Consider the following 12,988-nt stretch of genomic DNA (forward strand, 5'->3'; position numbering starts at 1 on the left):
AAAAACGGTGCATCCAAACAACCGCGGAAATCAAAATGAAAACTTCGCCTACTGTTGCTCTGGCCAGCGTAACGCAAATCAATCTGTTTCTGATTCTGAAGGGATACATTTTTTTTCTCCATTTAATAAAGAACTATTTCGTCAGAAAAATATTTCTTGTGAAAGAAATAGTTACAAATTCAAGCATTTTCAAGCATTTTATCCAAAATTCAAGCACTTTTCAAACCTTGAAAACACAACATCAAAATTCAAGCATTTTCAAGGATTTCAAGCACCCGTACGAACCCTGTCAAGAAACATTTCTTGTTACTATCAATGTTGAAAATGGTTGTGCTGCTTAATATTTTTGTAGAAAAAATAGAAAAAATTCAGGATTCTTTGAAGAATAGACATTTCAAAAATTAGCATTTATCTTTCATGTAAATCTTTTGTAACATTATAAATGTCTTTACCTTCAAAATGTGGAACTTTTAATCATTTTAATTCATCCTCACTGAATGAAAGTGTTCATTTTGTACTTTTGCAACTATAACAACAACGAAAAGTCAGAAATTCCAATCGACGCAGAAATCAGATCAACTTCAGAGTTTAATATTCACACCCGAAAAAAGGACAATAAAAATAAAAATACACTTTTAACAGGCTACAGTCATTACAACCAATGCAATAGAATCTCTTTCCTCTAATGCTGCAAATCAATGTGCTAATAAAATTTTCATCCCATTTTTTCCCCCTCTCATCCTCGTGTCGTATCACCCCTCTCCCTCGCTCTAGGTACTGGGGAGGGAACCTAAACGTGGGGGGTTTTGCTACAAACCTGAGTCTTAATTACTGAGTTCATGAATTAGATAAAGCCACCCGAGGCTTGATTGAGGATGCCTCCGGTTTTGAATTGCTTTAAAGTACAAAAATAAAGAGTGACCCCGCACACCTATTCTAAAGTGGACAGTTCGAAGGCCCCGCTCCCAGCAGCTGTTGTCAAAGAGTTCGGGGCTGTAAGTGTGGAGTGTTAGTGTGATTCACACGGTCCTCCAGTTGACCAACAAGGACCTGTTAGGTGGGGCTTTTACAGAACTAAATAACACCTCATAATGACACGCACGGGCCGCTTTGTTGGGTAGGCCTACACTTTTGTATTTGGAGGCTAGTGGGGTGTTTATGAGGAAGAATCTGAAGATGGGCTCAAATCAAACCACAAAATTAGAGTAAACGCTCTTGATTCGAATCCAGTCCGAACCACGTTGTGATTCTGATGGCAACATGCCTCTCTGAAACAGACAGGGTGGCTGGCTGTGCAAGGCCATCAAATGCCTCAAATGTGTCTAAATTTAAAGTGTAATATATGCAGTCTCGCATCCGTCTGCATAGTTTTACCACAAAAGGTTTTCTTTACCTTAACGGTAGGTGCTGAATGCTATATTTACTAACGTAAGCATGTTATGTAGCGCCTATTTTCTTTGCATATGCTCTGTGCTATGATATGCTTCACCTGCCCCACCAAATCCTGTGCTATAGCAGATAGATATGTCTATATTAATATCCCTTGTTCTCCGCTTTCCCTTTAATATTAGTGTAGTTTGTTGAGTACACTGTCCTCACTAGAGACCATTCTTTCCGATCAGTGTCGAGCGGTATTTCAAATAAATGGAGTGTAAGGGTGTAAAAGAAAAAAGAGGGAGCAAAAGAGGTATCGAGAGGGTTGGGAGTGATTGATTGGTGCATTAGTACACTAAGCACTCGTATTGCACCCATTGATATGGATTTCAAATCAGTACACGTGGAAGTTGTCAATTTATTCATAAAGAATAAGCTCGGCTTTATTAAGGAGTTTTCACCTGTGATAGAATGTAAAATGGTGCTGTGCTTTCTGGATTGACGCTGTCAACAAGTATTGATATAGACAAGAGAATAAGACTACGGCTAAAGTAACGCTTCCATGTAGTGTGGCGTGTTTTTCTCAGTGGAATGTTGACAAAATGCTTGGAAAGAACAGCCAAATAAGGCTGAGCTGTAGCACAATGTCGTCAGAAGACAAAAACAAGCATCTCGTCATTGAACATAATCAATATTTCAGAGATTTTTGCAAACCGATTTGAAAACATGCTTCAAAATGGACAGAAACTGAGCCGTTTAAGAGTCTCTGACTGAAGTTTCATGGGGGAAACAAGCACACGCTCAATCTCAAGTGTCTTTATAAGCCTCAGACAGGAAGAGGATGTGACATGGGTACTCAAACCACAAATCTGAGGGTAGAGAAAAGGCAGAGCAGGAGGAGAAAGGAGGGAAAGAGACGAGAGGGAGAATGATGAGAAAAAGAGAAAGACAGACACACACACACACACAGAGTGGCTCAGGAGTATGGCTGTGGTACCCCAAAACCTGGCCTATAAAGCGGTCTAGCTGTGGGTGATTGGGTTGATGGCCCAATGGGACCTGTGGGGTAGCTGTACCCTCCATACGGGTATGGAGTGGGGTAAGCGGCGGGCGTGGGACCAAACTGCCCAAACGGTGGGGCAGGAAATGGGGTTTGGGTGGGGTATGGGCAAGCGGGAGGACCAAATGCAGGCCTGGGAGCAGAGTAGCCTGTCGATGGCGGGAAGGGAGCACCCTGGCTGGGGTAGGGCTGAAACGCTGTGCTAGGGTTAGTGGTGCCCGCTGTGGAGGCTGAGGGGGGAGCAACGGGGTAAGGGGAGTAGGGGAGGGCAGAACTGGAGGCATTGGAGGGTGCATTGATTTTGGAGCTCTGCTGCTGCTGAGGCTGCTGTGGTTGCCACGGCGATGATGATCCAGCATCCTGATTGGCACAGGGTTGTGATGTCATTGTAGCATCTCCTATCCCTTTGCTTTTTTGGCAGAGAATTTCCTGCAGCTTTTCAATGCGCACTCGTCTTGTGTGAGCGAGAGAGCGGAGGGAAAGGAAGCGTTCGAGGAAGGAGTCCAGTGATATCGAACCTTCCAGAAACTCATCTGCTAGAACCTGAAAGAGATTGAGTGATTTTCAGATCCTTAAACCGTGGGGTTGGTAACACAATATCTAAATTTTATAACATTATGTAATGCTCAGGAAGTCGGTAGGTCATAAAACTTCAAATACAAATATACATTACATACAAAAGTTTGGAAACACTAAGACTTTATATTTTTGAAAGAAATTGCAACTTTTATTCACCTTAGATGAATTATGAAATGCTATTTAAATTAAAAATATATACTGTATTATTTAAGATCTCCATTCAAAGAATCATGTTAAGGATTGCATAACAAGATTTTCTTCCGGTTGCATAAACTGCTAAGTTAGTAATCACATTTAAGTCAGTTACGTAAAAACGTAGACTGGTCTAATTTGAAACTTAAAAAGTAAGACTGATTGCATCTTGACTAACCACTAGCTGGTCATACTAGTACTTAAAGGGTTAGTTCACCCAAAAATGAAAATTCTGTCAGTAATTACTCACCCTCATGTTGTTCCAACCATGTAAGTCTTTCGTTCATCTTTGGATCACAAATTAAGATACTTTTGATGAAATCTGACAGCTGTCTCACTCCTTCATAGGCTTTCAGAGGGACCGAAACTCGCCGGCCCAGAACAGTTATTAAAAACATCGTTAAAATAGTCCAGGTGACTACAGTGGCTATACATGAAGTTTATCTTGCGACGACAATACTTTTTGTGCGGAAAAACAACAAAAATAACGACTTTATCCAACTATTAGTGTTCTTCAATGTGGGCCTCTGACGAGAGTTCACGGGAGCACCAGGACGCATACGCGAGAACTGAGATTACGGCGTTCTTCTTCTACTACTACTTGTTACTGGCTGCTCACTCCTTGGGAGTATTACCGCCATCTACTGTACAAGATGACGTCCCGACATTGCCGGAAGCGCAAAGCGGTCTGTTTATAAGCAGAAGAAGACGCGCGCTGTATGTAAGCTATTGAATTCGACACTTATTGTGATTTAGGTCTCGATGATGAAAGGAGAATCGTTGCAAACCGCTGTAAGATAGCCTACTTTTTCGTATTATATTGCGTTTTGTGATACCCAACAACATAAAATACAATGGATAACAGTTTAAATGTTTATTACCAACAAGTAAACTGCACAAATTCGATGAAAAAAAAAAACCTGCAACATGGCCTTTAATGTATAGCCACTGTAGTCACTTGGACTATTTTAATGATGTTTTTAATAACTATTCTGGGCCGGCGAGTTTCGGTCCCTCTGAAAGCCTATGGAGGAGTGAGACAGCTGTCAGATTTCATCAAAAATATCTTAATTTGTGATCCGAAGATGAACGAAAGACTTACATGGTTGGAACAACATGACGGTGAGTAATTACTGACAGAATTTTCATTTTTGGGTGAACTAACCCTTTAAGACACAGTCTTAACATATTGGCGATGTTTATGCAACTGGGAGCAGAATTGATGGCTTTGCCATGAATGACATGAAATTAATATCAACACATTCTTTTTTGTTATAATATATTATATTCTAATTCATTTTAGTTATAATAATTTACAATATTACTATTTTGGTTATACCTTGATTCAATTAAATGCTACACTGGTGAACAGAAAAAAAGAAGAAAAAAAACTTTGCAAACTTTTGAATGGCTAGTATATATGAAAATACACTATATGAGTGCATCAAGGTTTCCAGACTTAACCTATTTAAATATAATTTATCCACAAATTTTTAACCCTGACAGTTTCACCAGCAGTGAAAACGCAAACATCAAAATGACAAAAGAAAATACAAGTTGATCATAAAAAACACGGTGACCAACCTCTGATTCTGCCTCTGTGTTGGCGCCCTCTGTCTGCAGACGAGACAACAGCCCCTCCGGAGACACCTGCCCCATGATACTGTCTGCAAAGTGGCACAGAGAGAGAGAGAGAAACAGAAGTGAGAGAGAACTGATACATAAATAGGTTGGCTTGTAACAGAGTAAGAAACTGAAAAATGAGAACCCTTATGCAAACAAATCAGTTGGCTAGAAATGTGAAATAATTTTAAACAAAGGAAAAAGCAGTATTGAATGAACTGAGAGAAAGAAAGAAGAATGAGACTACTGAGAAGAAAGAGGCCAGCCCCACACATAGCAACTGTGTGATGTAATGTCACAGATGCAAAAAGGGGGGAGGAGAATGAGTGCCTGAACAAAACAAGCTCTTAGAACAGCACTAAATGACAAGCGTATGTGTGCACAAGATATACAAGATTTTCCGGCTGAACAAAAAGCTCTTTTTAGAAACCCAGTAAGAATTCCTGTGTCTGTTCAAAAGATCAGGGTTCCAGGGTTCCCAAAGCTACAGTGAAAACTGCCAGTGCACTTTAACTGTTGTATGAACAAAAGTCGAAAGAACACTGTAATTTTAATTTCACTTAATCACTGAGCTAATAAGCAGTGCTAACAATGGAATCTTTCAAAAAGTTCATTCAGATGAACTCGTTCTATTTTTCACAATGCCTAAGCTTCCCCTTTTAGAATATTCAAATTAGTTTCCATCAGGGCTTTAAAAAATAAATAAAATCAATCGGTTCACTCAGAGCAGAATCAGTATTTTAACGTTTCTGTTCAAATGTTCCTCCTGTAACATTACAGTTCCGAAAATGGTTTGATTAGGAAAAAATGGCAGTTAATAACATCACCTTACTTTCTTTCTTTTTTTTTTTTTCGCCTATACTTTATACCAGAACTTGAATAGAGCTTTACTCTAAATAGCACTAAGAGCTTGTGACTAAACCTCGCAGCTCCACCCGGCTCAATAGTGAATGAAGTGCTGCACACATTTTGGACCGTCTCTGCTTGTTTGAAGGGCAAGGGTAAATAAAAAACTGGTTCTTTGAATAAGTACTGTGTTTTCCATATATAAAAAAAACACGATGTTTGTAAAGGCTAATGTTTTATGTATTTTAGGAGCTGATAACAGTGTCTGTCTGGTGTTTGTCCTCTAATCATAAACAATACAGCCTGTGCATAGCACATCATATTTTCACACACGATTTGGGCCAAATGTATGAAATAAGCACTCACATTGTTACAATAAACTTTGTAACCTGTAAGTTGGTTAAAACTTACTTTGTAAAACTTACAAAACTTAAGTTGGCTGAACTTACTGCCTCGGATGCGGCCGTTAAAGAGTGAGTTCACCCAAAAATGAAAATTCTGTCAGTAATTACTCACCCTCATGTTGTTCCAACCCCGTAAGACTTTCGTTCATCTTCGGAACACACATTAAGATATTTTTTATTAAATCTGAGAGCTGTCTCACTCCTCCATAGGCTTCTATGGGATCAAACTTGCCGGCCCAGAAAGCGAGTAAAGACAATGTTTAGCAGCGCTTCTGGGTTGTACCTCACACGCATCACACATGACCAGAGCGTCGGCCAATAGTGAGCCTACGTGCTGAAGTACAACACAGAAGCGCTGCGCTGTTTCACTAGGTGAACTCACTCAGAGGCCCACACAGAAGAAAATGAATAGTTGAATAAAGTTTGTAAAGTTTGTTACACACAAAAAGTATTCTCGTCGCTTCATAAACTTATGGTTGAGCCACTGTAGTCACTTGGACTATTTTAAACATTATCTGTACTTACTTTCTGGGCCGACAAGTTTCGATCCCATAGAAGCCTATGGAGGAGTGAGCCAGCTCTCAGATTTAATAAAAAATATCTTAATTTGTGTTCCAAAGATGAACGAAGGTCTAACGGGATTGGAACAACATGAGGGTGAGTAATTACTGACAGAATTTTCATTTTTGGGTGAACTAACCCTTTAATCACTGACAAAACACATATCTCAGATATTCATTGTTGAAAAACCTCGTAACTCAAATTGAGCTTGATTTGGGGAAAATGTCAATAATATAATGACACACGCAAGTGCCATAATACTAACTGTGACAACATGGTGTTTAATTATTTAAAAAGATACAGGCCTAAACAATTTTCTGAACAGTAGCAGTTCTACACTAACCTGCAATTTTCGCTGGTTTCAAAAAACACACAACGATATTACCTGCCATTAATTTTCTTAATACTTTAACGATTGGCGACATATCCTCGGAAAATCTCCTGAGATCCAAAAGCTAATGCTAATGCTACCTATGATAACTTAACAGCTGAGCACGGGCATTTCACTCACGTTGGATGCGTCAACGACTCATTTGCATAGGCCGTAGTATTTAAATTCATGATTAGTTGACTGCCAAAATAAAATACTAAATAGAATGATAAAATAACGTTGTTACAGGTAAATAGTTATTTCAAATAAGTGTTTTTGTTCAGAACGATTAAACTAAATTTCGTTTGATGTTTTAATTTTCATTTAAAAACTTGCCAAACACAGAACATTAAGACTTTAAGACATACATTTTTTAGTTATAGCTGAACAAAAACTTGTATAACAAAAACAGAAGGAAAGAAAAAAGATTGAAAATTAACCCTCATGTGGTGTTCAAAACCCTATAACACCTGTGGTGTTCCCGGTCAAAAATGACAGGCCCATAAAAAAAAGCTTATAAATCACTCATTATACCATATTTTCACCCAATCTTGGATTCAATCTTTTTGTCAACTTGTTCTCTTTCAATTAGGACTGGTTTTATATTTCTGTTTGCATCTGATTAATCATGGGCCTCATTTATCTGAGAGTAGGCATCTCATTTTTTGAGTAAAAAACAAATAATTTATGAGTAAATTTGGAAATATGAAAAAAAAAAAAAATGAACAAAATGGCTACTGTTGATCACACTAGTCTACTCTAATATTTCACCAGGAATTTTGTTTTGAAACTTTTGTTTTGTAAAAATATGGCACATAGTCACACTTGTGGTGTTCCCGGTCAAAAATGACCGGCCTATAAAAAATATCTTATAAATCACGCATTATACCATATTTTCACCCAATCTTGGATTCAATCTTTTTGTCCACTTGTTCTCTTTCAATTAGGACTGGTTTTATATTTATATTTGCATCTGATTATTCATAGGCCTCATTTATTTGATAGTAGGCATTTTTCTCAATATTGCCAAAATTATTAACAAATAATGCTTTTTTCACTCAAAAACTGAGGTGCATAAGCTCGGATAAATGACTCCTACAATTAAACTGTTTGAAAATTGAATACAAAACCAGTCCTAATTGAAAGGAAACAAGTTGATAAAAAGATTGAATCCAATTTTTGGGGATAATATAGCATAACGAGGGATTTATAAGCTATTTTGTGTAGGCCTGTCATTTTTGACCGGGAACACCATAAGTGTAACAAGGTGAAAAAAACAACACAAAAAAAAAAAAAAATTGGACAAGTTGTTATAGTCTCTGTGAACAAAGTCACTAAGTTTCAGTTCAATGCGATAACATTAACTAGTATTTTCAGGAAAAAGAAAATCTTCTCCAGTCAAAAATGACATGAACACCACATGAGGGTTAAGTAATTTATGAAACCATGACAAAAACTCAAGTCTTGCGAATAAAATTAATGTTACTATATAAAAAAGAAATCTGAAAATGTTGGTTGATTTGGTAATTGTATCTTTATTTTTAAAAAAGGCTATGCAGTTTATAATATATTAAATTTATTTATTTTCCATGATAATCCCAAAAGGTTTCTGTTTTAATTAGGAAAATACAAATCCACATTACCAACATGAGTGATTTCGGCTCAGTGCAAAACTACTCGCTTCTCCTTCTTGGTTTCAGAAAACCTTCTCTAAAAACAATCAATTTCTCACCCCCTTCATTTTACATCAATTTACCCCGCATTCATTCCTACAGTCTCTTTGAAACCTTTACTTTCGCAACCCAAATCAATCCCTCTTTTCTCTTACCTCTCAGGACACAGTGCTGTTTGTATTTCTCCCTCACTTCCTCCAATTCAGTGTATTTCTCCACCAGTCGCCCTCTCTCTTTTTCGAGACGGGGCTTCATGTCCAGGTTTTGCTCGGCCAGACTGCGGTTGGCAGCCAGAGCCATTTCCCTCTCCAGCTGAATGTTCTGAATCTGAAAGAGAAGAAAGATAGTGACACATGACAAAAACTACAATGCTGCAGGCATTATGAAGTCCACAAGGACAATATATCTTCAGCAGGACTGTCAAGACTGGGACGTTTATTTAACGATGGCTGTTGGTGGGAAGGAGACAAGTGGTAATTTCTTTATTAAGTAATGATGAGATAACCGAGATGAGATTTTTTTTTACGCTGCCTTCACGTGCTATTTGAAATTTCCTACTTCCCACTTTTGAAGCTGTGATTACAAGCTTGACGTGTTCAAGTGCTTTGTTGTCGGAAAGAACAGGAATCATTGAGGACACCAGGTTTATTCTTGCCTATTTATTGGGGAAACCTTATTAAAACCGAAATTATGTTTGGTGTCCCATTCGTTGGCAGCCATATAAACATTTGCCATGCTATCTAGATAGTCAGCTTGATGACAATTTTAGAATTTCGGTCAAATACAGGCTATTTTTGCTGTGTATAAAACATACAGTATTCTTCAGATGATTATTCATAAATGTAAATATGCACTACTTTAACGACAAGGCAGTGTAACGGTTAAAACGAATAAAGAATAGCAGTCACAGTAGCAAACGTTCTCCTCTCTGCCATGTTTAAAGATTATGGCATGCCCAACTTGGGTATAAAATTATCTATTTAATAAATTAAATAATATTTTCTTGTAAAAAATACTCCAATAATCTTTATTTACAACTTTGAAAAAGATTATTTTTATGATGTAAGCGCAACGTAGAAACCACCGGCTCCAGTGATCCTGTATTTACATCCTGTTTTCGGTCGAAGTCCACAGTAATCGATTGTCGAGTTCACGCGCATAGGTTTAGTACCTATGATCACGCGCGTGAACTCGACAATCGACTACTGTGGACTTCGACCGAAAACAGGATGTAAATACAGGTGTGTGCGCTGGCTGAATAAACATCATTTTTATTAATATCTTTCACATCTACTGCAGTCAGATTCACCCGCGTTCACTCCGAAGGAATCACTCAAATGACCTGTGCACTTGTAATGACACATCAAGGATGTTAAGAGGCTAAAAGCAGGTTTAAAACTTGCCCCATTGAAGTCAACAGGGTGCAAATTTTAAAAAGAGGATAACACGGTGTAGGAAACACCGATTTTTGTCGTTGTTCTCTGTACTGACAGCACTCCAAATGTACAAAAAAAATGAGCTCAATGTTAAAATTGACCGGAGTTCTCCTTTAAGCTTTCTATGCTTTTGGGAAATGCAGCACTGATCATTTACTTTTATAGCTAAGGGCCAAAAACATCAATCCAATGTAGTGTTTTATTTGAGACTGTTCAAAGTCTCTGTACTTAATCTTAATTTAATTTTTTTGATCAAATCATTTTAGAAGACAAATTAATTTCTCATCGAAATACTGATGAGAAAAGACAACATTTACCTCACATTCATAATGGAAGTAGAAACCAACCATTCACAAAAAAATATTCTGCTCCGCCAATGCTCTGACATATCTTTTATGTTCAAGTATATAGTCAAATATTATGCATGCTAATGTGTAACAGTAGGTTTGAGGTTAAAGATGCAAGGCCTTTTAATCGATCAACATTAGAAAAACAAACATTAAAGGGTTAGTTCACCCAAAAATTTTGTCAGTAATTACTCACCCTCATGTTGTTCCAACCCCGTAAGACTTTCGTTCATCTTCGGAACACAAATTAAGATATTTTTGATTAAATCTGAGAGCTGGCTCACTCCTCCATAGGCTTCTAAGGGACTGAAATTTGCTGGCCCAGAAAAGTTATTAAAGAGATCGTTAACATAGTCCAAGTGACTCCAGTGGCTCAATCTCAAGTATATCAAGCGACGAGAATACTTTTTGTGCGCAAAAAACAACAAAAATAATGACTTTATTCCACTATTCATTTCCTTCTCTCTGGGCCTCGAGTTGGTTCACGTAGTGTTTTTGCGCAGCGCGTCTGTGTTACACGTCACCACGTAGGCTCACTATTGGCCGACGCTGGTCATGTGTGTGATGCGTGGTGACGTATAACACAGACGCGCTGCGCACTACGTAAACCAACTCGAGGCCCAGAGAGAAGGAAATGAATAGTGGAATAAAGTCGTTATTTTTGTTGTTTTTTGCGCACAAAAAGTATTCTCGTCGCTTGATATACTTAAGATTGAGCCACTGGAGTCACTTGGACTATGTTAACGATCTCTTTAATAACTTTTCTGGGCCAGCAAATTTCAGTCCCTTAGAAGCCTATGGAGGAGTGAGCCAGCTCTCAGATTTAATCAAAAATATCTTAATTTGTGTTCCGAAGATGAACGAAAGTCTTACAGGGTTGGAACAACATGAGGGTGAGTAATTACTGACAGAATTTTCATTTTTGGGTGAACTAACCCTTTAATCTGCAACATTTTGATTTGAGCGGTATGGCAGACCAGGAAGAATTTGGTCTGTTGGACTACTTGTTCCAACAACAAAAAAACGTGGAATATGGTGCACAGGTTGCGCAAAAGACTTTTTTGGAGCATGAACACCCTTACTAACAACTCCTTTTGTGTTCCACAGAGGAAGGAAAATGATATGGATTTGGAACAACATGAAGGTGAGTAAAATTTTTTATTTTTGGGTGAACTATTCATGTTACAAAAATCCATCATCATCTTACCTCATCAGACTCTAGGGCCATAGACTCCACCCGCTCCGAGTTGTCCAGCAAATTCTGCAACTCGGACTGGCTGAGGTCTTGAAGCTTCTCCATTGATTTGCTAGGACAGCTGAAAATCAACAATAAGTTTACTAAGCTGTAATAATAATTTACTTATTACATTCCAGCTCATCATATTCATAATATATGATCATAATATAATAGCATTGACATCTCATATTGTGTTCCACTGAAGAGTCATACAGGTTTGGAACAACGAGTAGCATAAATGTTGGCAGAATTTTCATTTTTGGGTAAACGATCCTTTTAAGCTGACCTATGCTAGCAGTGAATACTTGGTAAGTGTAATTTGGATATGAAACCACGACTGATAGGTAATCTGGACCACCAATGGCAGTCATCTGTCATTCAGACAGTGCATTAACAGTGGACTACTCAAAGTATAGCTTAGAATTATGCTATTGAAACCCAGATTAACTCTAACTGCTTGTTGTATCTTAAAGAATATCTCAATACTTACAAGGTACAAGCAAATCAAAGTCCTCTCCGCAGGGTGCTCATGGAAAAACATCAAACTTAATTGGAAGCGAGTGACGTCAAGATGTAGACGGAAGCGTTGAGACTGACAACTACCTCGCGAGCGTCTTCAGCGTTAAAACCCGCTATCTGCGAGAAACACGCCCGCGACAGTATCGGTACGAGGTGTCACGCGTTATTTAGCGCAGCAGAGTAGAATTATGTTCGCGAAATTATTCCAGGAGACTGGAATCTCCCCGCGGTTAGCTGGACGGCTAGCTCACTAAAAAGAGAGCTGTTGGGCAAGGCGGGTTGTTATTGAATACAAAACGGCGTCGGACGAAATAACAACTCAGAAAGACATAAGAATATGTCTCCGGTAAAACAGCATCGATGTCATTTCGAGCAAAACAGTGCAAATAAAGGTTAATTCACGGTGTATATTCCTATTCTTAAGGGAAAGTTTCACTTCTCATTGACAGATATCGCGGCCATCTTTGGATGAGACCATTGTCGATTTTTTTCTAGGGAAGTGAGATACGTTTAAAATACCTTAAAACACAATTTACCTTTCTTGTCTGGAATATCGCATACAGTTTTAGAGTATGGCTTAAATAACGATATAAAGGTTTTATAATGTATACTATTGAAAGGCATTCGCATGTTCCCGTGAAAATACCATTATGCTCCCCTATCTTTGACATTACATGGTGTGGTCCTAGCTGACTGAAAGGGAAACCCCGATGTGACGGGAATGTTCCATAATGTGATGTGACATGGCAGTAGGGTTGGTCCTACTA

At 38.3% G+C, this 12,988-nt stretch overlaps 1 protein-coding gene across 1 annotated transcript; it reads right to left on the minus strand.

Moving 5' to 3' along the window:
• Positions 1 to 570: 570 nt before the first annotated feature.
• Positions 571 to 12,714, minus strand: vps37c (VPS37C subunit of ESCRT-I). The gene is made up of 5 exons (XM_084389571.1): positions 12,193 to 12,714; positions 11,673 to 11,781; positions 8,838 to 9,009; positions 4,790 to 4,872; positions 571 to 2,977 (listed from the first exon to the last, which is right to left on the minus strand). Exons 2-5 carry the CDS (start codon positions 11,763 to 11,765, stop codon positions 2,351 to 2,353), a joined length of 975 nt encoding a protein of 324 aa, XP_084245697.1. The 5' UTR covers positions 11,766 to 11,781; positions 12,193 to 12,714; the 3' UTR covers positions 571 to 2,350.
• Positions 12,715 to 12,988: the final 274 nt, after the last annotated feature.

This window comes from Rutilus rutilus (assembly GCF_951802725.1).
Source record: "Rutilus rutilus genome assembly, chromosome: 2".
Lineage (NCBI taxonomy): Eukaryota > Metazoa > Chordata > Actinopteri > Cypriniformes > Leuciscidae > Rutilus > Rutilus rutilus.